We start from the raw sequence: 27,170 nt of genomic DNA on the forward strand, positions 1-27,170 counted from the left end.
GAGGGCACCTACTGAAATGCCCCCGTCCAAGAGGCAGCGGACCTCAACCTCCTCGGGCGGTCCGTCCACGTCACTCTGGGACCTCGTGCCAACGCACCCTCCACCCTTAACTCTTCGCTTCCATCCGCGGTCTCTTCCCCTAGCATTCACCGGCCTGGTAAAGAACCGATTCCACCAGCCTCCACTGTTTCTGACCTAGCTCCTGCCGAAGACTTCTGCCCCGTCTTCAATGTGCGTAACCGCCAAGTATCCACTGCTGACTTCGCTCTAGATAATGCGGCCATAGCTTCTTCCTTGTTCTACCACTCCCATTTTCCCAGGGACATCGCATACGCCAATGGGGGTTCGTTTGACACCCACCGCACTTCATTTTATACCAATTGGGAACGGGTACGGTTTTTTTTTTTTTTTTATCTCTATGTTTCTGTCTCTAGGTGAGCTTGGACATTTCTTTCATGATCCGCGGTCTTCTCAGCACCAAGAACAAACTGGCTGCCTTGGAAAAAGAGGTTAATGGCCCTTGTGGTTTGAAGGCCGCCCATGCCGGTCTTCAAGCTGAGTTGGCCGCTGCTAACATGGCCAAACTCAAGGCCCAGGATGAACTGCACTCCACAGAGTCGCCTTATCAATCCTACATGGATTCGGTGAATGACCGTCTCAGCAGTCAGCGGGAACAGCTCCTTGAACACCATCAACTACACCTATCTGAACTGTCACAACAACACCAAGACACCGTCACCTCACTCCGCCAAGAACATGAGGCTGCTACCGCCACTCTGCTCCAGCAACATCAAGACGACATGGCTATTCTCCATGAACGCTTCAAGACCCTGGCTGAGAAACGGGTAGCCAAGAAGATCCAAGCAGAGCTTGTCCGACTCACCCAGGAGGGGCGGCTTCTACCTGACAAGCCTTCCACCCCAGCCGCCGACCACTCCGACGAAGTCCGCAAAGAGGTGACCGCCACCGAGACCATTCCCCGCTCCCCAGTGCATGAAGAAAACTCTCCGACAGCCGCGGCCACCGAAGAGACCCACACTGGGAGCTCGGAGCATGTTACTGTAGCCCTTACTACTGAACCCTCTGAAGAAGTGTCCGCTGTCCTTACTGCCACTGACTCCCCATCCGAGAAGCAATAGAAATACTCTGTCTTTTGTAATAAGTCACTTTGTTCCCTCTGAGCCAATTATGGCCTTACATTTGTTTGATCATTTCTGTTTGTGTTTGGATATTCACGGGGTTTCCCATCCGTTTATGTTTACGCTTATGCTTGCACACTACTCTCTTTCCCATGAAGTTCGATTTTGTTCCGCGTGTTTGTCATCTCTATCTCTTCTGATTTGTCTATTTGCATAAGCAATCATGTGTCTCTTGTCCTTGATTAACAATGGCTAGTGTTACCAGAGATTCTGGTTCAATTGGATGAGTACTTCTCTTTCTCGTCTCTCTCCTGTAACCCGCGCTTAGCCCTTTCCTCTGAGTCTGGCTATCCCCTCAGTTGTGATCCAGCCTCTGTGCTCCACGATTGGTTCCTTGTATTAGTAACAGACTCGCGGTGGATTAATATCTCTGCGGAGTACTCCCTCTTCCGATATTTCTCTTTATGTTTGGCCTCCTCCCACACAGGTCGTTAGTCTCTGTAATCCGCGAAGGGCTCCTCCCACTCGGCGGATTATATAACCACGGGGAGTCGCATGAGGCAGCTCCTCCTGCCCTCGACTCCCTCTAGCTACATGCCAGCGAAGGGCTTTTCCCCTCCGCTGTCTCTCTCCACACGGGGTTCTAATGCTCCATGTTCGATTTGCTCCTCCGCGGAGGGCTCATCCCACTCCGCGGTTTCGGTATTCTCGGTACGTCTCTTGGGGACGTTCCTCTTGCCCCCAGCTCCTCTCGAGTCTCACATTAGCGATGGGCTCATCCCCTCCGCTGTCTCTCTCCGTCTTCAGGCTCTATGCCCCATGTGTGTCTCGTGCCTCTCGCCCCGCTCCGCGGGATTCATAGCTTTCGGGAGGCACTGGGTTCAAATTTGGTCTTGTGCCAGCGCCGCCGATGTCTCACTGGCATTCTCAATTTCATGTTTTATTTAAGTCTCCTACTTTCACAAATGGCGATTTCCTCTCAAAAGTGCTGGTGTATTATATATTTACATACAGCCACAAATTCATGTATTATATTTCTCTTACATTCAAGCGTGGAATTTTTTTAACATCCTCACGTTCCACGGTTTCTCTATCAGCTTGCCTTCTTGTGTCCGCAATCTGTATGTGCCCGCCCCTCCGATGTCCACCACCGTATACGGTCCTTCCCAGTTCGGGCCCAACTTTCCATCTTTCTCCTCCCTGGTACTAGGTGTCACTCGGCGGAGCACCAGGTCGCCCAGCCGGAACTGCCTTGGCTTGACCCTACGGTTGTACTGTCTTTGCAATCTCCGGTGATACTCCTCCAGTTTTATGCATGCAGTGTCTCTTCTCTCCTCTGCTAAATTTAGGTCCGCTGCCAATATTCTCCAGTTTGATCCTTCTTCCACGGACCTCGTTCGCGATGTAGCTGCTACCATCTCTGAGGGGATCACGGCCTCCACCCCATAGGCCAAGGAAAATGGAGTCTCTCGGGTGGAATACCGAGGTGTGGTCCGGTAGGCCCATAGCACATGATTCAGCTCATCGGTCCACGCCCCTTTCTTGTCCTCCAATTTCCTCTTAAGATTGTTCATGATGATCTTGTTAGATGCCTCTGCCTGTCCGTTGCCCTCGGGATTGTAAGGGGCCGAGAACCCCTGTTTCACTTTATAGGCTTGCAAGAACTTGGCCACCTTCACTCCCGTAAACTGAGTATCATTGTCCGTGATGATTACGTATGGCAACCCAAACCTGCAGATGATATTCTCCCATAGAAACTTTATGATTTGTGCTTCCTTCACCTGTTGCAGGGGCACGGCTTCAATCCATTTTGTGAAATAATCCGTTGCCGCAAGCATGAATCTCCTTTTGCCGCTGGCCATGGGCAGCGGCCCCACTATATCCATTGCCCACATAGCAAAAGGCCACGGACTTAAGACGTTATGAAGGGGTTCTGCGGGGGCGAATATCAGCTGGACAAATCTCTGGCATTTGTCACATTTCTTTGCAAATTCCACAGCATCCCTCTTCATGTGGGGCCAGAAATACCCCTGTGTCAGTAGGCGATGGGCCGTCGTTCTCCCCGCTGAGTGGCTCCCGCAATCCCCCTCATGTAACTCTGCCAACACTTCATGCGATAGCCGCGGACCCAAACATTTTAACAGCGACCCATTGACGTTTTTTCGATATAGCTCTCCTCCCAGTAGAACGTATCTCCGAGAAGTTTGCTCCCATCTCCTTATTTCTTTTTTATCTGTCACTTCCTTCCCAGCCAAAAAGTCCTTAATTAAATCCGTCCAACTCTCCTTCTCCTCCGTGACCTGACAAATCTCTACCATCTCCTCGGTGCTCGGTTTTTCCAGTCTTCCCACATGTATCGTTCTTTCCTCCGACCCCGGGATGGCAGCCGCTACATATGCCAGGGGATCAGCATGTATGTTCTCTCCCCGGCCTAAATGAAGGAAACGGAGCTTTGTGAACTTCGCAGACCTTTTACGCACCACCTCCAAATATCTGGCCATCCTGGGGCATCTAGCTGCAAACCATCCATTCGCTTGGCACACCACTAAGTTTGAATCAAAATATACTATCAGCTCTTGCACTCCCAGATCTTCGGCCATTCTCAACCCTGCAATCACTGCTTCGTACTCTACCTCATTACTGGATGCCGCGAACCCTAGTTTCATGATTTGCTCTATTCTGCTATTGTTGGGCGTAACCAAAACCACCCCTATGCCGCTGCAGGTATCTGTCGCTGATCCGTCGGCGAACACCCTCCACCCATTCCTCTTATCCCAAGGGTTTAGGATATCCGGCTCACCTTCTCGTTCTGGTTCCATAATTTTTTCCTCTCCCTAGGTGGGATCCTCTACAAGAAACTCTGCCATAAATTCAGCCATTGCCTGCACCTTTTCCGCGGTCCTTATCTGATATTGTATCTCATAGGAACTCAGTATCACTGCCCACTTCAACATCCTACCCGAATTTTCTGTCTTCAGTGCTTGTCTCAGAGGCAGATTCGTTACTACCACTACCACATGTGCTTCAGAGTAGGGTTTCAGTTTGAGGGTGGAGAAAACTAGCGCCAAGGCATACCTCTCAATCCTACTGTACTGCGTCTTTGCATCTAACAGAGTCTTACTCTAAAAATACACTGGCTTCTCTATTTTGTCCACCACACGCACTAGAACTGAACTAACCGCATACTCCGTGGCCCCCAAGTACAAATACAGCTTTTCCCCGATCTCGGGCCGTGATAGCAAAGGTGCTTTGCCCAAATATTTCTTCAAGTTCTGGAATGCCTACTCACACTCCGCGGTCCATACGAAGTCCGGTGTGCTCCTTAATAATCGATACAGCGGTCTGCATTTATCGGATGACTTGAAATGAATCTATTCCGGTCGCCGCTACCCTTCCTGCTAACCACCACTTCCTTCACATTCTGTGGAGATGGCATCTCTACCAGGGACCTTATCTGCTCGGGATTAGCATCGATTCCCCTATGAGTAACAATATAGCCCAAGAACTTCCCTGTAGTCACCCCGAAAGTACACTTTTCAGGATTCAGTTTCAAATTGTACTTACGTAGTATCCCGAATGTTTCCCGTAACCCCTCTATATGTTCCTCCTCTGTCATGCTTTTCTCCACCATGTCATCTATATAAATCTCGATTCCCCTCCGGATCTTGCTTGCGAACATTTTTTCTCCCAACCGCTGGAAGGTTGCCCCTGCATTTTTCAAATCAAACGGCATCCTCATGTAGCAGTATGTACCGCCCTCCACCACAAAATCACAAATGATGTCTTCTCTTGGTCTGGCTCATTCATCGCAACCTGATTATACCCCATCGAGGCGTCCATGAAAGAAAATATTTCGAACCCGGCTATCCTGTCCACCAACTCGTTTACTCGCGGCATGGGATAGCTATCCTTCGGGCACTCCAGGTTGACATCGGTAAAGTCCACGCACATATGTACTTTCCCATTCTTTTTCGGTACCGCGACTATGTTTGATAACCAGTCTGTGAACTCCACCTCTTGGATTATCCATGCCCCCTTCAATCTGGCAATCTCTTCCCGAATCCCCTCCGCGTATTTCGGTCTGAGACTTCGCAATTTTTGTCTCACTGGTTTGGCATCCTCTCTCATATGCAGGTGGTGACATGCGAACTCTGGGTCCAACCCTGTAACGTCCTCTATCGTCCATGCAAAGACATCTCTATTATCTGACAATAACTTTATCAACTTAGTCCTCCACTCCTCAGGCAAACTTGACCCTATCGACGTGATCTTCTCCTCTTCCCCTATCCCAATATTCACTACCTCTATCTCGTCAAGCGTCTTGGGATCCGCCAACGCCTCATCACCCCCTTCCCAGAGGTGCACTATAACTGCTATGCCAGCCTCTTCCTAGGCAAACTTGACCCTATCGACGTGATCTTCTCCTCTTCCCCTATCCCAATATTCACTACCTCTATCTCGTCAAGCGTCTTGGGATCCGCCAACGCCTCATCACCCCCTTCCCAGAGGTGCACTATAACTGCTATGCCAGCCTCTTCCTAGGGTTGGAAGTTTCTCCTTTTGACCCGCCAATCAAACGTTTCACGGTTCCTCTATGACTATTCTTGGCTATTACCTGATCTCGTAGACCTCATACATGCCGGTAGGTGTGGGGAACCGTATCACTTGGTAATACGTAGATGGGACCGCCTTCATCTCATGAATCCACCGCCTTCCCAAGATTGCATTATATTGTGAAGCCGCATCCACTACCATGAAGCGGGTGAAGATGGTCACCGGCCCCGCCGTCACGGGCAATAAGAGTTCCCCCATGGGCTCTGTCATATTCCCGTTAAATCCATACAAATTAGTCTTGCTGGAAGCGCGGTACGCTAGGATCAACTCCCATTTCCTCCAAGGCTCCTCTGAACAACATATCTACCGCACTTCCACAATCGATCAACACCCTTTTCACCATGTAGTTTCCCATCGCCACTGTAATGACCAGCGCGTCCTCATGTGGTGAATCCACTGCCCATAGGTCCGCATTGCTAAAGACGATTTTATCCTTCTCGGCCGTTGTGACCTCTCTTTGCCGTGGCCTATTCGTCCTCTCATTAATTTGTTGGATGTTCGCTGTCCGCCGTATCTTGTCTCTATGGGCATTATGACTCATAACTTCCCCACTGTAAATCACATTGATGGTTCCTAGTATTCTTCCCTGCTGCGACACTCGCTCTTCGTTCTGGTCGTCTCTCACAAATTCTCCCATCCTCCCTTTCTCCACCATCCTCTGCACCAACCACTTGAGAGCGTAACAGTAATTCGTCTCATGATTTCTTATCTGATGGTATGCACAGAATGGCTTCTCAGGTATCTCCGCTGGCATGCTTCGCGGTCCTTCATATCCTGGTAAACCCTTTATTAAGGGCAAAATCTCACTGAGCGGTTTGTTCAACGGAGTTTGTTCCACTTCGCGGTATGGTTTCCTCTCCCTGTACTCCCTTCGGATCCCTTCCCGGCTTCCCTCCGTTCGTGCTCCGTATCCGCGGTATCTACCACTTTCTTTTTTCAACGCCCCCGATTTCCGCCGTTCTTGTTCCTTCTCTAAAGATAACATAGCCTTCCCTACCCTCTTAGAATCCTTTTGCATAGAGTCTTCATATCTTATATATTTTTCCACTCGTGGATACAGCTCATGTAACGTCGCCATCTCATTCTTTGCTACGGACTGGTGAACTCCGGTTCCCGGACGCAATCCCCTTTCAAATGCTATCACCGCTATCCTCTCATCCAGATTCTCTACCTTCAGTGTCTCCGCCTTGAATCGACATAGGAACTCTCTAACTGACTCCGCGGACCGTTGTCGCACATTGAACAGAGCCGTGATGTCCACCACCCTCTTCTTCTGGTGTATGAAATGATCCACGAACGCCTGCTCCAACTCTTGAAAGTTCTTAATGCTCCCAGACGGCAATCTGTAGTACCAATCTGATGCTCCCCCTTTCAGACTAGCCGGGAACATCATGCACCGCAGACCATCAAACCGAGCCTCCGGCCATAGCGGCATCTGCTGTCTAAAATGATAGATGTGGTCCGTCGGGTCTCCTTTGCCGTCGTACCTCTCAAACCTCGGCTGGGCGAATCGCTTGGGAACCTCTGATGTCCATATGTCATCTGCTAGCGGGTTACGGTTCAACCTAGCCACCACCTGGCTAGCCGCTCCCCCACGCTCCTTCGTCTGCCGCCGATTGGCTTCCCTATCATTGTCTATCATTTCTTGGACTTGCGCCATTGTTAACCCCACCACCGGGTTTTCCACTAGGTTTGGTCCGGTCTCCTCCTCGTCTCCAGATTCCTCACTCCGCTCTTCCCCTGCCTCCTCCTCCATCTCTCTATCTCTCCGCAACTCATCGTTTTCCTCTCTCAGCCTTTCAATCTCTTCACGCATCAGACGCGCCTCTTCCGCCGCTCGTCCTTCTTCCAGTTTTTCCCCCTCCTCTATCATAGCTTCCGGCGTCGGCTCCTGATCCCTAACTTTCTTTGGCCTTCCCGCTGCTCTCTTCGGTGCCATTTCTAAGTTGCTCTTCTCTGTCCCCACAGACGACGCCAAATGTATAGACCCCTAATTCACCACTACACAAATGTCTCGCTCTCTAGTTCCCTCTTCCACCCAAATGTATGGACCCCGCTTTTTTCTCTTTCTTCTCTCTTTTTACTGTTCCTATTTCTCTCTTTCTCTCTTTCTCTCCTTCATTTTCTCCTTCATTTTCTCCACATCTTCTTCTTTTTATATTCCCTTTCTCTTCCTCGGGACCGTCCACCTGTCTTGTCATCCTACGACCCCGATGTCGACCGTACACTTGCCACCGTAGACTAGGGTTCCGCGGCCTTGATCCGCTGCTCCTCCTCATCACTGCATATGTTGCTCCCTATCAGTTGCACCGCGGACTTGGTCCAAGAGGTACACATCATACTATTACAATATACTTAATTGAGTCAAGTTTTACAAATCAACAGAAAATACGAGAATATAGTTAGGAAGAACATCTTTTAAAATTGAACTATAGGAGAACAAAACTGATGATAATAAATATCTTTAATACTTATATAGTAGTTCAGCGACTGCAAAGAAATCAATCAAAATTTTTCCTTCCAGCTCGATGCTTACTTTATTGATCAGCACGACAGGACCTCTTGTGTGTTTGTTTCGTATGTATTAGTTCATATCTACCAAAAATGAAGACAAGGAAGAAAAACATACTGAGGTCACAAGTTTTCCTGCTCGCGTCTTTGAAGGACTTATAATATTTGATAAACAGAAAGTGCCTAGAAAACCACTAACACTGACACTAAAATAAAATATTGTTTGATCCAGCATTCTAATTATCCAATTATTCATGATGAATATTTTGAATATTTAAAAACCAGAAAATTAAGTATAAGTACACAAACGCAAATTTCTTAAGTTTAGAGAAAATAGTAATTTTTTTTTTTTGTTTTTTCTCCATAAAAATTGAAATTTGACATCTGTCTCAAATTTTAGACTGACTTTTACAATTTTGACCTCTTTTATTAGTCCCAACTAAAAAAACCAACTACCAACAAAAAAAAAGATACGAACTAAATCAGTTACTAAAAGAGTAGTGGGCTAATCAAAATAACTAAAATTCATCCGAAATCTACAAAATTCCAATTAAAAGTGAGATGAATTTATGGAGAGACCAAAACAATATAGAAAACATCAACTTCAAAAACGGAAAAAATGTATGTTGATTACAACTAATTTCAATACAGCTTTAACAATTTAAAATGCATCACTGATAATTTTGAATAACATGTTTAAACTTTGTTTGATGTAATTCAAATTGTGAAATTGTAAAAGGACAAATGATTTTTTTTTATAAGACAATTGTATTATTTGATTGCAGTATATCTTAGAGCAATACACACGCACTCTTGCCTGATGAGTGACATCGATTGACACACACACCTACAGTCTGCGCACATTAGATTTTTGTATTATTTATTTGTAGAAAAAAATTGGCAGTTACAAATGAAAGGGTAAAAAAGAGAAATAAGAAGTTTTAAAAACAGTTAATACACTCAAAAAGTGAGAAATAAGAAGTTTTAAAAACAGTTAATACACTCAAAAAGTGACGTGTTGTTAAAATTGGAGTAGAATCAAAAGATAATATTGGTCTTTCTCTAAACAAAAAACACACTAAAGAAAGTGTCTAGAGCCCAATTTCTAGATTTAAAAACGGCCCAATTTCTAGATTTAAAAACGGGTGAGACATGGTGGCCCAGGAACTCTGGTTATTGCGGGGTAGTTTAGTGCGCGAAACACCTTGAATTAAGAAGCAAATTAGGGACACAGTTCTCTGCGAAAGAACTGAGCTAATAGTTGGCCAGCACATATGAAATCAAAATCTCACCAACCAACGTCATCAACAAAAATCATGCAAATGAACAAAGGTTATAGTGTTGCACGCTTAAACAGAAAATGAAAATATAAAAAGCATAACACATATTTTGAGATTTGGATCTCTTGATGACGCGCGTCAACTTCCAATTGTTAATGTAATGCTGACTTACATTTCTAACACAATTTTTTCGTGTTTTATGCTAAGTCCAATGCGCACCAAACCACAATATAATAGTGCATAGACCACAATATAATGGTGGATAGAGTTAGCGGGTTGGGGTCTGGAGGCCAAATGATTTTTATTGCACCCACCAGTGCTATAGGCGTATAGAAAATAAAAAAATCACAACTCTTAGCCGCCATTGACATAGGTGTGTAGGTGTCTGGGAAAAAAAATAAAAAAATAGAAATCAAAATTCTAGCCATCACTCCCGAAAGCGTATGCTAAATTAGTTTTTTTTTTTTTTTTTTTCTCCCCATTTTAGCCTTTCTCACATCTTTCTCTTTATTCCTCACCCAAAATAGTATGATATAATAGTAATTGTACAAACTAATTCCTTCAAAATAGCTTAAAATAATTTTGGTAGGGACACATTGTTCTAGCTGCTACTGTGAGTGGCAGGCAGAAATGTTGAACTAAAATTCTAGCCGTAGGGCAATTTCTGATCATTCATCTATAGTGTTAGTGTCAACCAAAACCACAAGGAGGTATAAAAAATCTTTTCATTTCTTCAATATTCAACAATAGGGATTCAGAGAAGTAATTCAAGGGGCATGGAACATTCCTGTTGTAGGCAACCTGATGTTCACGTTTATGAAGAAATTGAAATATGCAAAGGATGCACTGATCAAATGGAATGGGGAGAGAGGAAGGATAACATCTAAGAAAGAGGAAACAGAGAAGGCACTAGCTGAAATCCAGGGAGATTACAGACTCAGCCCCTCAGCCAAGAGTACAACATACAGGAGAAAGTGGTAACAGCTAGGTATGTTAAAGCAGCGGTGGCCGAGGAGTTAGAATGCAAACAAAAGTCGAGAGATCAAGTGGTGACTCTAGGGGACAACAATACAACATATTTCTTCAACTCTATCAAGGTTAGAAGGATGACAAACAAGATCGACTGTCTTAAAGATGAGCAAGGTACAGTGTATGAAGACTTAGCTAACATCGGAAATGAATGCGTCGAGTACTACCAAGAGATGTATAGCCCTAAGGTGTTTCACATAAATGGGGGACATTCAGGTCGCCCAGCTAGATGAGAATACTAAGAATCTACTGGTTCGGGAGGGAACGCGAGATGAGATCATTGAGTGTCTTGCCAACATAGAAGATGACAAGGCTCCGGACAGTGATGGGTTTTCTGCACTATTTTTCAAAGCGGCTTGGAGAATAGTGGGAGATGACTTTGAAAAGGCAGTCATGAATTTCTTCAGATCGGGTAGGATTCTACAGGAGGTGAATGCCACATGCATAACCTTGATACCGAAAATGCTATTTCCTAATTCACTAGCAGATTATAGACCCATTGCATGTTGCAATGTGATCTACAAGTACGTGTATAACCAAGATAATTACATGCAGGATGAAGACATTTATGCCTCAAGAGATATCTCTTAATCAGTCCGCATTTATCGTTGGGCGATGCATTCAGGATAATGTGTTACTATCCCTTGAGATGTGTAGCGAAGATTGACTTAAGGAAGGCGTATATACAGTGAGATGGGAAGTAGTGAGATATGCCCTCGACAGAATTGGAATTCCTCCAATGTTTGTTAGTTGGATACAAAATTGCATCGAAACCCCTAGTTATAACATAATGATCAACGGAACACTATTTGGGTATTTCAGAGGTAGGAGAAGAATCAGGCAAGGAGGTCCTATGTCACCATATTTATTTGTGCTTGTCATGGATTTTTTCACCCAAATGATTCGGAAACGAGTTGAAGAAGGGAGTTACCGTCTACACCCCAAATGCTCCAATCCGATAGTAACGCACTTATCCTTCGATGATGACCTCATTGCTTTCATAAATGGGGGTCTAAATACAATGAGACACTCAAAAATATCCTTCATAGCTTAGCCAGATGCACGGGGCTACAAGTAAATTTTCAGAAGAGTCAAATGTTCTACTCGGGCATTCCAGACACTGTTATTATTCAAATGGGGGAGATACTACAATTTCCGAGAGGAGCACTTCTAGTCAAGTATCTGGGCTCCCATTGATTACCACAAGACTGAAAGCCAGAGATTGTACTCCATTGATAGAGAAGGTGGGACATAGAATTCAGGCATTGAAAGGTAGAGCGTTGTCCTATGCATGAAGACTCCAACTTCTTAAGGCGGTTCTAAATGGAATGAGTATATACCGGACAACATCCTTTGTGTTACCTCAGTCGACAATCGATGCCATCAATCAGCTATGCAGAAACTTTCTATGGAATGGACCCAAGTGTTCCACGTCTCATACACTGATTAGTTGGGATGACATTTGTTTTCCTTATGAAGAAGTGGCATCTCGGAACCTTGTCACCGAGCAATACCTTATGGACCAAATGGGTTACAAAGAATTTGATCCGAGATAGAAATATTGGGCAGCTCAAGATCCCCAATGACTGCTCCTGGGTATAACACAATATACTGAAGAATCGGAAAGAAGCTCAGAACATAGTTCAACACCAAATTGGTGATGGCAGAGGTACTCAGTTCTGGCTGGATCCATGGTACCCCGAAGGTATTTTGAAAGACAAATTTCCCCTATCTCTCACATATAACTCAACGTGTCGATTGGATGCACGAGTGAGTAATATTATAGTGGATGGGCAGTGGAGTGTACCCACACATGTCAGAGCTCACATACCTGATATTGCTCTAGCCATTAAAGAAGACCTAAAAGTGGGACATGGGACTGACAAGGTGATATGGGTAGCTACAAAACGAGGTGATTATAATCTCAGAGAGACCTATGACAACTTAAGAACCACCAAAGCTTCAAACTTTTGGCACCATCTCGTCTGGTTTGCTAATAGAATTCCGCAGCATTCGTTTATTGTATGGCTCACGCTCAAGAGGGGACTGAAAACGACAAGCAAGTTGAAAGCGTGGGGTACTGTAACTGATGACACATGTGTGTTGTGCTGGAGGGAAAGGGAAACCAAGGAACATATGTTCTTTCAATGCACATTTGCTCTATTCATATGGCAACACAGTTTGAAGCAAGCAGGCTATGATAAACTAAAAAGTGCGAATTGGCAGACTGAATTTGAGTGGGTGGAACTGAGAACGAAGGGAAAAGCAGTGCAGCAGGACATATTAAGGCTTCTATTTAATGGATTCATTTATTGTGTGTGGCAAGAAAGGAACAAATGCATCTTCCTGCACAAAAACAGATAGCTCTGCAGGTTAGTAAATTGCTTATTCAAGATGTTTCCATTAAACTCCATTCTCTCAAACTAGAAATGGAAGAAGGGCCCAAAAAGACCAGGATCATGCAGATGTGGGGTTTATTTGTGGAACCGAGACAGTATGAACGAAGGCAGTGTGTATAGGAGAAACCACCCACAGGAATGTGTTCACTCAACACAAATGGGTCTCTACAAGGTACAGTAGGTGGGTGAGCAATAGTGATTCGGAATTGTGAAGGGAAGTGATTGTGGTTGCACAAAGAAGATCAGAGTACACGACAATCGATCTTATTGAGCTACAATGCCGTGCACAAGGCCTCAAACTTGCTGTGGATCATAGGTGCCTTAGAATTCAAGCCCAGACAAACTTTGCTACAGTTGTCTTGTATTTGAAGGACAAGGACAAACACCCATGACGCGCCAACCATCTAATGGGGGAGATTAATAGCTTAACAACACAATTACAAATGTTTACTCTCAAACATGTATTCCGAGAAGCGAACAAGTTGGCCGACATTTTGGCAAGAAATATATCATTCATAAGTTACGTGGTAATTATACATAGCTCTTTTTCAGAAGATGTACGGAAAATTGTGTATGATGATGCCTCAAGCAAAATATATGTAAGACTCTAATCTATGTAACCAAATTAGTGCTTTCATTTTAATAAAATAAGGGTAAAAGACTTCTCAAAAACCTTGCTTGCCTTTCAAAAAATAATAAATAAATAAATAAATAAATAAATAAAAAATATATATATATATATCGGTTTGTCTAGGGTGCCACTCTTAGAGTGCCACCCTTATCTCACTCTCCTCTTGAGCCGTCGGATCCGACCTCTAGATCTGAAGATCTCAATGAGGGTAAATATGTATTTTCCTCATCATCTTCTCTAAAAAAGAAAAAAAAAACCGATCTTCACCAAAAAAAGAGACCGATCTAACCAAAAAAAGAGACCAAGAGACTGATCTAACCAAAAAAAGAGACCGATCTAACCAAAAAAAGAGAGGGATCGACTAATCTGAGGGATCTACAAAAACAACCATATATTGCTTTGTCAGATTTGATTTCCATCTCGTGCGACTCTTCTTTTGCTGCGGTATGTGAACTTACTGGTCTAATTCACCACATCTAATTTAAGAAATGTTTTCCGTTTATGTTGTTAGGTTCTAAAAAGGTTATTTTTTGTTGCAGCGGTATATTTGGTGGCTCAGTACGCTCGCGTTGAAATCAAAAGGATAGAAGCGGTACTGATACTTCCTTTTTCTGATAGCATTTCATATATCTTTAACTTATATTAAACTGAACCTTATTCGTAATAAAATTAAACCAGTAATATTCTTTTTTGTTTTAAGAATGTAAATTTGCTTATGAAGTGGATGTGATTTAACTTGCATCTATGTCATATGACTAGAAGCAACAACTAATAACTGATAGAAATATTGGATTCGAGCATTTTGCTTACTGTATTATTTGGAAGATCCAAATGCAATATGACTAGAAGCAACAACTAACCTATCCAATATCCTTGAATACTCGACACCACCCCTATTTGTATTAGCTTTAGAGTCGTTTTAAGCTGCTTTGAAAATCGGCTACTCTTATGCTTAGCGGTTCAAGGAGCTAAATGTGCTTAATTAGGTGTTGGTGCAAGTCCGATTAAAAGGAGCTAAATGTGTTTAATTAGGTGTTAGCATATTTGATGAACTCTGTCGAGTTAGGTTAGTTAATCGAGTTTTGAACTCGGCCGAGTTCGTTTTGAACTCTAAATTGTCGAGTTCGTGAATTCTGTCGAAGTTTTGAATTGTCGAGTTTTGAACTCGTCGAGTTCTAAATTCTGTCAGAGTTCGGTGAACTCTGTCAGAGTTTTGAATTCGGTCAGAGTTTTGAACTCTGTCAGAGTTTTGAACTCTGTCAGAGTTCTAAATTCTGTCAGAGTTCGGTGAACTCTGTCAGAGTTTTAAATTCTGTCAGAGTTTTGAATTCTGTCAGAGTTTTGAACTCTGTCAGAGTTCGGTGACTTCTGTCAGAGTTTTGAACTCTGACAGAGTTCTAAATTTTGTTAGAGTTCGGTGAATTCTGTCAGAGTTTTGAACTCTGTCAGAGTTCGGTGAATTCTGTCAGAGTTTTGAACTCTGACAGAGTTCGGTGAAGTAGCATATTTGGTTAACTCTGTCAGAGTTCGGTGAACTCTGTCAGAGTTTCGATGTTTAAGTTATTTACACTGTTTATGTACATTGGGATTTTTGACTGTTTAAGTTATTTATATTTTTAATTTTTTCGATTTATAGAAATGGAGACATAGACATCAATGTTATGTTTATCCAAGTTCAAAATAAATAAATCATTAAATCAAACAATGAAGTTATGAACTTATTGTCTCTCCTGTTGATATCACTAGATTTTTATTTGATGCCATATCGACTGGAGTACTGCTTGCTTGATTCAAAATAAATATATAGCTCTGTTTCAGGTAACTGTTCTATCTTTCTATCTTTTTTTTTTTTATATATATAATGTTATGTTTGATTCAATTCTTTTGAATTCTAGACACCCATTTTATACTTTCCCTGTTGATATCACCCATTACGTTGATATCACCCATTCTTAAAATGAAGTTAAGAATGCATGAAAACCAAAATAAAAGTTGAACCTAGCTAGTGGTCATCCATCTAACACAAGTTTCACAAGATTTCGAAGTATAACAAAATTTATATTTTTAGCAAGTATAGCAGATATATATAGATATCGTTCAGTAAGATCCACATCAAATGATATCGAAGTTTTGCATTCACCAAACTCGGGAAGGATAAATCAGTTGATAATCGAGAGAAGTGAAGTTAGACAAGCTCTTTGTGACACCATTTAGAATGGTGTAATAGGAAGTAAATACAAGCACAAACTAAGAGAAAACAAAGAACTTCGCTGCCCTATGGAAATCCACCAAAGGGATAAGAGTTGTGTTACTAGAACTCACCACTCTATGGAATCCACCAAAGAGATAAGAGTTGTTTCACCAAGAAGAACCACTTCTTCTCAATAAAAGTCCTATATCTTCATTCAAATACTGCTCTACTTCCATTACAAGTCTTAGAGAATTTATAGCTAAATACAAACTTGGGATCTTGAAGAGACAAGCATTAAAACTATTCCTGATTTTCTTCTAAGTTCAAAGTCAAACTTGAATCTGAACAGGACGTTTCTCCATACATAACACACACCACTAGAAAGCTCATGAAGTCTAGTTTCCAACCAAATTCTGGTTAAGCAAAACAAAGGTTTTAGAGAAAGTTATGATCATTTTGTCGTATGTTGTCAAACTGAACTGCCAATCCAAATTAGACTTATTTGGGCTATATCTTGGACTTTCGATTGAATGTTTCATCATCACTTTGGCTTATCGCGAGGAGTCAATCTTGCTACTTGGGCTACTTCCTTCTCGAGAACGGTGAATAAAGCTAGGTACTACGAAAGTACAACAAACCCTTATGTGAACTAATGACCAATTCATTGTCCCGAATCAAGCCAAAGCGTCTGTGGCTTTATATACAACCAATATACTTAGATGCTTATTGTGTTTTCAGTTAACCGATCGGCACCAATACATAGTAAATCGAACACTTCAACGCCGGATAAACTCTCAAAGGTAACTAATCGAAGTTACTACTCTTCAAATTCTCATCGATTACTAGTTTATGGTACCGATCTCGGTCCAACTAAATTAAATCTTTAAGTTGTACAAAGTCACAAACCTTATTCGAAATATTTCTCAAAAAGCTAACCGAATCCAAAGTCTAAATCTTCCAACAAAGATGTGATCAAGAGAAATGTAGAAACGATACCAAATTCAACATAGAGTTCATACAGATCGATCAAAGGTGAAAAGATGACAAGACACCACTTGAGCACTAATTGACATCACATATATTATTTATTTGAGATATTTTCAGTAATGTAGGGTAGCATTCTAGCAAAGCGACCGACAGATTATAGCTGGCATTCATGGCGAGAGGAAGGATATCATAGAACGAAAGATCCTTTTCACACACCAAATGTAAACACTCATTCTTTTATGTTAGTACATTATTAGTAAAGAAAAACGTTTGTTAAGCAAAGTAGATTTAGGTAACTCACACATAGAGAACAAGAGAAATCCAATAGCAGATCCAACTAAGCAAACACCCCAAAAAATCTTATCCACACAATACAATCTTGATACATAATATCCCACTATTTAGCAACAAAGTGCAGAAAATTGAGTTTTCCAAAGTCAGAGCTAAATACACTAATTAATAGAAGAGTTATTCAGTTTCCTTTTTCTCTTTTGTGTGTGTATGTGTATCACTAGATTTTTATTTGAGGCCATATCGACTGGAGTACTGCTTGCTTGATTCAAAATAAATATATAGCTCTGTTTCAGGTAACTGTTCTATCTTTCTATCTTTTTTTTTTTTTTATATATATAATGTTATGTTTGATTCAATTTAGTTTTTGAGTTAGAGACTTAAGATCGAGTATCGACAGTTGTTCCCCTTTGATTAGGGGTGGTCATCGAGTCGGCGAGCGAAATCTTGGCATGCTCAGATTCGGCTCGTGAGTTTTCGAGTCGAGTTCGAGCCGAGGTCAAACTCAATGTCGAGCTCCATTTTGTGCTCAAACTCGACTCGATTTGAATTATAATTAGCTCGAGCTCGACTCGACTCGACTCGACTCGTTTTACAAAACGAGCTTGAGTGAAGCTCGACCGCTTTCGAGCTCGAGACTCGTGAGTCATGAGCTTGCATCATCGGAAACGATGGCATATATACTCAAAATTGTTGAATAAACCCCATTTTGTATGATTTAAGTACAAAAATTCCAAAAACGTAACCAAAGTCTGATTCTAAGTCACAGCTTAACTGGTGCTTACACCGGCGGTTGTCGTTGCCTTAAAGTTACGAACTACAAGTAAAGAGAGAGTCCCCAGGGAACTTGATGAGGATTATATTCGTAATCCGGGGACCACATCATTTATGTACGCTCTCGGCCAAGAAGGGGTACTACCTCTCACAACATCCCTCAAGCGAGGGGTAGGTGGTAGTTTGGCTTAGCTTTACCCCCAACCCGTACCGAACTTATATCTAATTTAGGCAGGGGCCGGGTAGGTGCAGAAAGTCGTCTTTCGGGGACATGCTTTGTTGAAGACATCTCTATACCCATTCAGGAGTGAAGGGCCTAGTAGGCTCCTCCTTGGAGAGATAAGTACTGATTGAGATAGGGCGCAGGTCCTTGTAGAATTGGTTGGGCGCAGGTCCTCGTAGCTAGGCGCATGAAGGATCGAATCTCTTCTTGTTGACAGACTTCTTCCCTGCTTCCTCACCCTAGGAGAGAGCAAGATCTTCCTCCTACAGGTAGGTTTATAGGAAGTTAGGATAGATTCTAACCTATTAGATGTAGCCATCTGGTTCTTCCTGTAATCCAAGATTGCAACTATCGAAGAGCGTAAGAAAGGAAAAGAAGTAAGAAAGGGTATGCAAGCAAGGAGAATCTCTCTATCTTCCCTATAGTCTGTGTAGTCTGTAGCTTCATTTCCTTACTGCATCTATTCTAGAAGGAGATGCAAGCTACACTAACAAATCTAAATGTTTAGATTTCAACAAATTTCATAATACCTCCACGATTTCTTTGAACTATATCATGTATGGCGTACATTTTTATTCCAATAAGTACTAATTTGTTTGCTTAAACAAAACACTTATCTTTCAAGTAAGTAAGAAAATAGATCAACATAATCAGGTAATTGATAGAGAACCAACAAACAAACATGCTAGGAGAATATGTCGTCAAATTAAAATGATAGAATTGAATAAGATGGCCAAGAGGAGCTATATATATATGTGTGTGATTCAAACCAAATTTAGAGTTTTAATAATTATAGTTGTAGTTATCCTTTAGTAAACTTAGGTTGAACCATTAGTAAGATAAAACCTAAACTAGTATAATTTTTTGGGATATGTTAATAGCCTTTGATTCAATTCTTTTAGTTCCATATGTATTTTACAACCTAAAGAAGACTACTTGTTTGATTGCAAGTAAAACACGAAGGATACAAGACAATTAATTATTCACCAACATGAAGAACTTTCAATAATGTACAACAACTCCCGTCCAATGATTTTAAAGTTTTCATCCTCATATCCTCAAATAATAGTGTACGAGGGTGAGGAAAACCAATTTGATTTGATGTCCAATGGTAGAGAAATAAACTGAGCCAGTTTAAGTAGGTTGGTTTGAAAAAACGGCAAATAAAAGTCAACAAAGTGGAGCAACTACTTCAATTGGTTTAAATCAATTTTTTGCAAACTTAAACTGTTAACTTCCTTCACAAAAAAAAAAAAAAAAAGTGGATGAAAGGAGGAGACAAAAAAACTAGTCTCAAATGGACTATACAAAGAAGCACTATCACTCTACACTCAATTCCACAAAACCAACACTATCCCAACAAATTTCATATATCCATCACTATTCAAAGTATGTGGAAAGCTTAAAACATCCCCGTGTTGTAGTTTTGACTGCACATCATCAAGTCTTTTGTTCTGTGCAGAAGACAACAACAGTCTTATGTGTTTTGATGATTCTGATAATGGAGTTGCTGGAGCAATAAACTATGAAGAAAATATTTGGCATTCACAAAACTTTAATCAAAATACTAGCCTTTTTTTGTTTTCTTTGCATAGTGATGAGTGTGTTGGGTTAATGGTTGAGAAAGAATCTGAACATATGCCTAGACATGATTATTTGGCAAGGTTGAAAGGTGGGGATTTAGATTTGGGTTTGAGAATGGAGGCTGTTGAATGGATTTCCAAGGTTGGTTCTGGGAAATGTTTTTTTTTTTTTTTTTTTATGAAATGGGATTTCTTTTCTATTAGATTTACGATTTATCTGAATTTGGAACCAATTGATATAATTTTATGTTCTAATTTTTGAGATTTAAGTGTTCACTGAAAAGGCTTTTCGTTTTATTTTTGACTTTTGACTTTTCAGTGTTTTTCTCAAATGTTTTACTTTGAGAAATTGGATTTTGGGTTTTTTTTGTTTTACTTTTTAATTCATGATGAGTAATTTGTAATGATTATTGTGAGTTGGATTTACTGGGATCTTATTTGCACACATGAGCAAGATTTTTGCAATTTTGAGTAGGTTACTTTTTTCTCATTAGATGTCTAATGTGCTGCCCTTGATGTTAACAGGTTCACGCTCATTACAGCTTTGGACCTTTGAGTGTCTATTTATCAATTAGATTGGGTTTTTTTTGTTAGTGTGTGGAGGGGGGATTTAATAGAGGAGTATAGTTTGCCTAGATACATGCACACCTTAGATATAGATTGGCATGCACACACCTTATTTCGTTCTTTGTTTTTCACGTTGGTATTGCAACAATTTGAATTAGTTGAATGTCTTATTTTTAACTCCTATTTATTTTGTAGCAATGCCTCGAACAAAGAATCTGAATGTGAAGAATGCAGCAAAAAGTGTTTTCACGGGTGCTAAGAAGTTGTTAGGTGGGGGGAGTAGTAGTTCGGTCGCTGATGAGGAGCCCGAGAAAAAAAGAGGAAGGAGAACAACCACTTCGCATCGGTTAAGTAGGGGATCGGAAAGCGGATGATCCCAGTAATGTTGTAAGTGGTGTAGAGTTAGGAAATCAAAAGAGAAGAAAGGGGACAGAGATGAGTGATGTAGATGTAGATGTAGATGTAGATGTAGATGTAGATGTAGATGTAGATGACCATGACGTAAATATGGATCGTGGGAAGAGTGTAGTTCTAAGTCATGCTGATAGTGAAGAAGAGGGTGTTGATGATGCAGAAGAGGAGACTGACGAGGAGGAAGAGGACACGGAGGAGGAGGAGGAGGAGGATGACGAGGATGACGAGGAAGTCCATGTACCTGTACCTCCAGTGAATATTGTGAGAAAGTCTAACAATGACTTGGAGTTCAAGAGAGGTGTTTATGGAGGTGGCCCTTGTGTGTCACATCTATTGTATGACTATCAAAGCACGGGCTCGCGATGTTTGGGAGGGGCGGTAATATTATCATATAGTGTCTATTAGTATTTAAATTTTGTATTCTAAACTTGTGCATACATTAATACTAAGTTTTTGTTGTTTTTTAGCGGGCGAGGGGGTGTTGAAGTGCCATGGGCACCTCAACAAGTTGGTACAATGGGATATCGAGGGAGAGTGTTCGACCGTTCTACTTTTCACGCGTGGAGCTTCAAAGGACCGGCTTATGTGCTCGGTCTTAGGTGTATACAGGCATCGATCCCCCGTGTTGGTCTCTGCGTTTGTGGAGAGGTGGCATCCGAGAGACCAACACGTTTCATATGCCGTGGGGCGAGATGACAATCACGCGTTGGGACGATGTTTCCCAACTCTTAGGAGTTCCGATCGAGGCAAAGCAAAGGATCGGGGACACCGATTTGACCTTGGAACAGAAAAAAGACTTCTCCACAAAAATCTTGGCATACCCATGGATAAGATAGATCACGGAGATGAAATCCAATAAGTTCACTTCCAAAGTTAGGATGGATTTCTTGATGAAGCGGTTTCTTTGGGAAGGTAAGAGATGAAGATTTACGTGATGAAAATGGGGTTGTTGTGAAGAAGCGCCAACCCAAAAAGAGGTGCAGTTTCTTTGTGAGAGCTTATCCGTTATTTTTCTTTGGATGTACCGCCTTCACCCGACATCGCCCTGAACTGCAGTTCCCGTTTGTTATCCGAGACTGCTTTTTGAAATTTGCCGAGATCGAGAGACTATCGTGGGGTGCCTTTACCGGGCTTACTTGTACGGGGTCTTGGGACCGCCACAAGTGCCAAGGTGAAGGGTGTTTCGTGGCTATTTCACTCTCCTACGTATTAGTTTTTGTTTTTCTTTTCAATGTTAATTTTATCTATCTATTACAATATTAACTTCGGTGTCTATATTAATGTAGGCATGGATTTATGAGTACTTCCTTAGTTAACCAAGCATACCCAAATGAGGACTATCATTTGAGCATGTCCCGTGCTAATAGGTACTCGCCATACTCGATCTTTTTATGCTAGCACAACAAATGCATTGAAGTATACCCGAGCCACCATTGATAATATGACTTGTATCGATGTAAGCATTTTTGTATGTAAATAGTTTTATTTATTAATTAATATTATTAGTATGTGATTAATGATTAATTTCCTCGATCATATGCTATTTGACAGTTGAATGGTATCCCTATGTTGAAGTCCGAGCTACACGGCCGTGGATGAAATAGCATTTTTCGAGGGATTTATATGCTTTCTTGATAATGTCGAAAGCGATTACAATGTTTGCGAGGGTTGTCGTCGATTGGGTCATATGCAGTTTGTACCCTCGGATCCCCAAAAACCAAAGACCTCGACGAACTACTTCGGACGCTGGTATGATGTGAAATTTAATATTAGGCGTCTTCCCTATCGGAGTAATTGGCGTAATCACTTGATTCAACTTGAACAACGCGGACCCATTCCATCTTATCCATGGGAGTGTGTTAGTAGATACATGAGTTGGTGCGAAAACAATAGTCATATTCGAATGATAAACCCTGATCATCTTAGTCACTACTCCCTACAGAGTCCTTCCAATCAATAATCTGGTGAGTTAATATCTTACAACGTTAATTTTTGTTTTGTTTTGTTTTGTTTTGGTATTTTATAAATGTAAATGTATATACTAATGTAGTTTTGTGTTTTAATTTTGACAGCACCCCGTCGTCGATGAAATTTCTCGCTTGCTCAATCAAGGCCTGCAATTGGGTGGATCATGCGATTCCAGAGGATGCACGTAACGAGTTCATGGAGGCATACAATTTGACCCGGTGCAAGTTCATTGGCGGACGATATCGTGAAGGAGCATAGGATTTAGGTATGTTGAGTTTGGTTAGTTTAGGGTTTAGGGTTTAGTGGTTAGTTTGGTTAGTTTACCTCCTTTTATCTTGTGTTGGGATGAGTGTTGGAAATGGAAATGGTTTGTTTGTGTTAGTTGAGATGATGCGGGGAAGTGTTTATTGGCATTTGAGATGATCTGTGGTTTTGCTTTACTTTTCAGTTTGTGTTAGTTGAGATGATGCGGGGAGTGTTTATTGGCATTTGTCTTTCTTTGTTCTTTTGATTGATCATGACTTAAGTTCAAGAGTTTTCCAGTCAATGAGGTTTCTAGATTTGGTGTTGGATTTGACATATGTGGTACTATTTATACTGATTCATGTGTTAGTTGGATTTGTTAGATTGGATCTTCTTTACAAGCCGATTGTACTTGGTGAGTAAATATGAGTACATGTTGTGAGGATTTTAAAGTTTGAAGTGATTAACTTTCTTCTTTTTCATTGCAGCTTGTGGCCATATATCTTGTTTTTGGTGTGTCCACTGGGCAATGAGTGGAATGGGAGAGTCTCATTGTCCTATATGTAGGTGTCCATATAGTCACTTCCCTAGTATCTGTCAATTGCTTCATTTTTTGCTCTTGAAAATGTACCCTGTGGCCTACAAGAGAAGGGAAAAACAAATGTTAGGTAATTTTTAACATATAAGCTATTCATGTTTTCTATTTTTCATCTGTATGCTTTTTAGTACCTGTAGTAACATATAAGCAAAGAGCCACAATAATATTCATCCATTGCTTTTCTGTTTGTCTGCGATTGCCGGTTGCCCTTGATAATTGCTAAAATTGTGTGAAATCAACATAAGTTGGATCAAATTGGTAGTTTTATTATTATTATTGTTGTTTTGTAGAATGGATTATAAAAACACAAATTGTTGTAGAACCTCTTGTGAACAATACACGATTATTACACCAATGATTATATAGTTATATCATTATCCTAGGTTAGTCAAGCTTTTCTAGTTTTATTTGATCCGAAAGTAATTCTATTACTAAGATTTATTTGTCCCGATGTCTTTCCTTCTACAGAAGAAGAAAAGAGGCGAGGCTTCTTCTCACCTCGACTTGGTGACAATGTGTTGAGGGCACATAGTTGTGAGGAATCAAATTGTCCGGACTCCAAAACATTCTCCAAAGATGTGTTTCCAAGCTGCCCCATATGGTAGCACTTGTTCCAATGGGAAAATAAATACCTCTAGTACTGTGGAGAAGCAAACTCCTGACATGTTGGCTCATGCAAATGCTTCATTACTTTCTGCGGAAGCTCATTCTGGTTCGGAAGTGACAAATACTTTAGCCGTTGAAGAAAGTAGTATCTTAGAAAATGATCTGAAGGATGGAATATGCAAGCTTTTTTCAAGCAGTGATGTACTTTGTGTTGCATGCAAACAACTGCTATTCCGACCTGCAGTTCTTAATTGTGGGCATGGTAGGAACTTAGTTATGTAAAGAATCGTTATATATACCAGTGTACTACAATGACATGTATCATGTTGAAAGTCAAATCATCCTAATTTATCTCTTTTTGCAGTCTATTGTCAATCTTGTATAGTTATACCAGTAAATGAAGCTCTTAGATGTCAACTTTGCCAAAGTTCACATCCTAAAGGAATACCGATTCAATGGCTCTTCTTGTGCTCTCCGACAATTTGCGCATTTTAATTTGTCACATCGAAGTATCTCTATTAATAATCTAATGCAACATTGTCCCAATGTTATCTCTAATGTCCCAATGTTATCTCTATTAGTATCTCTAATGCGAACACAAAAATCCCAATGTTATTTACCAAAACACAAAAATCTAATGCAATTACGCAATGTTTTTGCCAAAACACAAAAGATCTATTTTTTTGCCTCTTGAACGGTGTGGCCATATCGTTTGGATTTGAACTTGCAAAAAAAAAATGCGCGTTCTGTTCGGACTTTGTCCCAAACGGCATGGCGGTCTGTTTGGACTTTGAACTTAAGGTCAAAATGGCGTGGTTGTTTGGACTTTGTCCCAAACGGCATGGCCACACCGTTAAACGGTGTGGCCATGCCGTTGGGACAAAGTCCAAACGGTTCGCCATGCCGTTTGGGACAAAGTCAACAGACACCATTTTTTGCAAGTTCAAAGTCAAGCGGCATGGCTTGGCCGTTGGCCTTAGTACCAAACGGTGTGGCCATGCCGTTTTTGAGACTAAGGCCAAACGGTCCGCCATGCCGTTTGGACTTTGAACTTGCAAAAAAAATGGCGTGTCTGTTTGGACTTTGTCCCCAAACGGGCATGGCGGACCGTTTGGACTTTGTCCCAAAACGGCATGGCCACACCGCTTGACACTAAGGCCAAACGGTGTGGCCATGCCGTTTGGGACAAAGTCCAAACGGTCCGCCATGCCGTTTGGACTTTGAACTTGCAAAAAATGGCGCGTCTGTTTGGACTTTGTCCCAAACGGCATGGCCGCACCGTTTGGCCTTAGTTCCAAACGGTGTGGCCATGCCGTTTGGGACAAAGTCAAACGGTTCGCCATGCCGTTTGGACTTTGAACTTGCAAAAAATGGTGTGTCTGTTTTTGGACTTTGTCCCAAACGGCATGGCGAACCGTTTGGACTTAGTCCCAACGCGGCATGGCCACACCGTTTGGCCTTAGTACCAAACGGTGTGGCCATGCCGTTTGGGACAAAGTCCAAACAGACACACCATTTTTTTTGCAAGTTCAAAGTCCAAACGGCATGGTCGTAACCGCTTGGCCTTAGTTCCAAACGGTGTGGCCATGCCGCTTTGAGACTAAGGCCAAACGGTTCCAAGCCATGTCGTTTGGACTTTGAACTTGCAAAAAATAGAGTGTCTGTTTGGACTTTGTCCCCAAACGGCGGCATGGCCAAACCGTTTGGACTTAGTCCCAAACGGCATGGCCACACCGTTTGGTACTAAGGCCAAACGGTGTGGCCATGCCGTTTGGGACTAAGTCCAAACAGTTTGGCCATGCCGTTTGGGACAAAGTCCAAACAGACACGCCATTTTTTTTATCCAAATTCAAATCCAAACGATATCGCCGTACTAAGTCCATATCGTTGATGTTGATGTTTTGGCAATTTATCAGTTTGGTTTGTTTGTGTTGATGTTCATTGATGATCATATGAGTTGAGGTAAATTTGTTGTTGACAAACGTTGGCATTATACTGGTGGTATAGTATCTGCATCAATACATCATATCAACTTACGGAACAAAATTGCAAGTGGGCACGCTTGTGTAACAACAGTAACATTTATAATAAGCACATCAAAATGCTTTATGCAATCCCAAATATTATTGTTCTCAGATACAACATTTAAGCACATCAGAATGAATTAGCAACAAGTATAGCCTGCCTGCACCTAGCTTTGGCTTGTTCAAGCCTTTCACTCCAAGTTTCAGCTCTCTTCAACTTCTCCACCTTCTTTCAACACTTCTGCTTCTTCTCTCGCTCTTTTCACGACAATTTCTCCCGTTATAGCTAATAACTCAATTTTGACGCACTTTCTTCGAATGGTGCATAGTCAAGGTGGCAGTGATACTGTGGCATCTTGTGGAACTGTAGCAGTAAGAAACATAACCGCAGAGAATGATGAAAAGACTGAAGATCGATTGATGCAAAGTCGAGGGGCTGGAAACGAACAGATGAGTAGGCAGTATTTTTACCTAAAGCAAAGCTTTGCCTCCAGATTCTCCATTTCTCCTTGAGCCATACTTTTCTTTTCTACAATATCAATGAGATTAGAACTCAGTCTAATTAAACTCCCCAAATGTAACCTAAACCAGCAATATTAAAATTTGAAAATAAAAAGGGAGAAAGAAGTTATCAAAAAAAGCACCGGTCTATCATTATGATGTTTCCTATCTAGAGCCTAGCTAGCAGACAACATTAGATACTATCCAATGGACATAATGATGCAATGGAACACAACCCTCACCGCAGTTCAACTTAACAACACTTGATAAAACTCTAACAAGGCTGCCATATCTAAACCACTCTTAACAAGTCCAGACATCAATGAAGTCCATGACGCGCAGATAAAAATATCATTAGAACTAGTGAACATTTAGAATCAAAGAGTTTTGAATAAATCTATACTTACAATCGCCAGATTACGATATTTTTTTCTCCCGACAATTTCTCGAGTCATGGTTAGCAATCATTCCACATTTGTGACACTTTCTTCCCCGAATTGTTTTGGGCTATCTCTTTGGGGATTTCCATCTATCCGCTTTCTTCTTCCCCTCCCTTTTGTTTGAGAAATGTTGGGATTCAAAATCAATAGCTGAAAT

At 41.6% G+C, this 27,170-nt stretch overlaps 1 protein-coding gene, 2 long non-coding RNA genes and 1 pseudogene across 5 annotated transcripts; 2 read left to right on the forward strand and 2 right to left on the reverse strand.

Moving 5' to 3' along the window:
- Nucleotides 1–5,985: 5,985 nt before the first annotated feature.
- LOC147489478 (uncharacterized) lies at nt 5,986–7,692 on the reverse strand. The gene has a single exon (XM_086574653.1). The coding sequence runs from the start codon at nt 7,690–7,692 to the stop codon at nt 5,986–5,988; it is 1,707 nt and encodes a 568-aa protein (XP_086430779.1).
- Nucleotides 7,693–13,904: 6,212 nt separating this feature from the next.
- Nucleotides 13,905–20,554, forward strand: LOC147489479 (uncharacterized). 2 transcript variants are annotated; one of them, XR_015202947.1, is made up of 4 exons: nt 13,905–14,047; nt 14,143–14,195; nt 17,297–17,368; nt 20,415–20,554. It is a non-coding gene; the product is annotated as an uncharacterized LOC147489479 (long non-coding RNA). The 2 variants fall into 2 exon arrangements; XR_015202946.1 differs by lacking the exon at nt 13,905–14,047 and having other exon boundaries at nt 14,067–14,195.
- A 2,593-nt stretch (nt 20,555–23,147) lies between these two features.
- On the forward strand, nt 23,148–24,543 carry LOC147489480 (E3 ubiquitin-protein ligase PRT1-like; annotated as a pseudogene). The gene is made up of 4 exons (XR_015202858.1): nt 23,148–23,259; nt 23,333–23,512; nt 23,911–24,310; nt 24,413–24,543. The product of XR_015202858.1 is annotated as an E3 ubiquitin-protein ligase PRT1-like (transcript).
- A 1,567-nt stretch (nt 24,544–26,110) lies between these two features.
- LOC147489481 (uncharacterized) lies at nt 26,111–26,771 on the reverse strand. Its single transcript, XR_015202494.1, has 2 exons — nt 26,544–26,771; nt 26,111–26,436 (listed from the first exon to the last, which is right to left on the reverse strand). It is a non-coding gene; the product is annotated as an uncharacterized LOC147489481 (long non-coding RNA).
- Between the last annotated feature and the right edge of the window lie 399 nt (nt 26,772–27,170).

This window comes from Coptis chinensis, chromosome 7 (genome assembly GCF_015680905.1).
Source record: "Coptis chinensis isolate HL-2020 chromosome 7, ASM1568090v1, whole genome shotgun sequence".
In the NCBI taxonomy this organism is placed as follows: Eukaryota; Viridiplantae; Streptophyta; class Magnoliopsida; order Ranunculales; family Ranunculaceae; genus Coptis; species Coptis chinensis.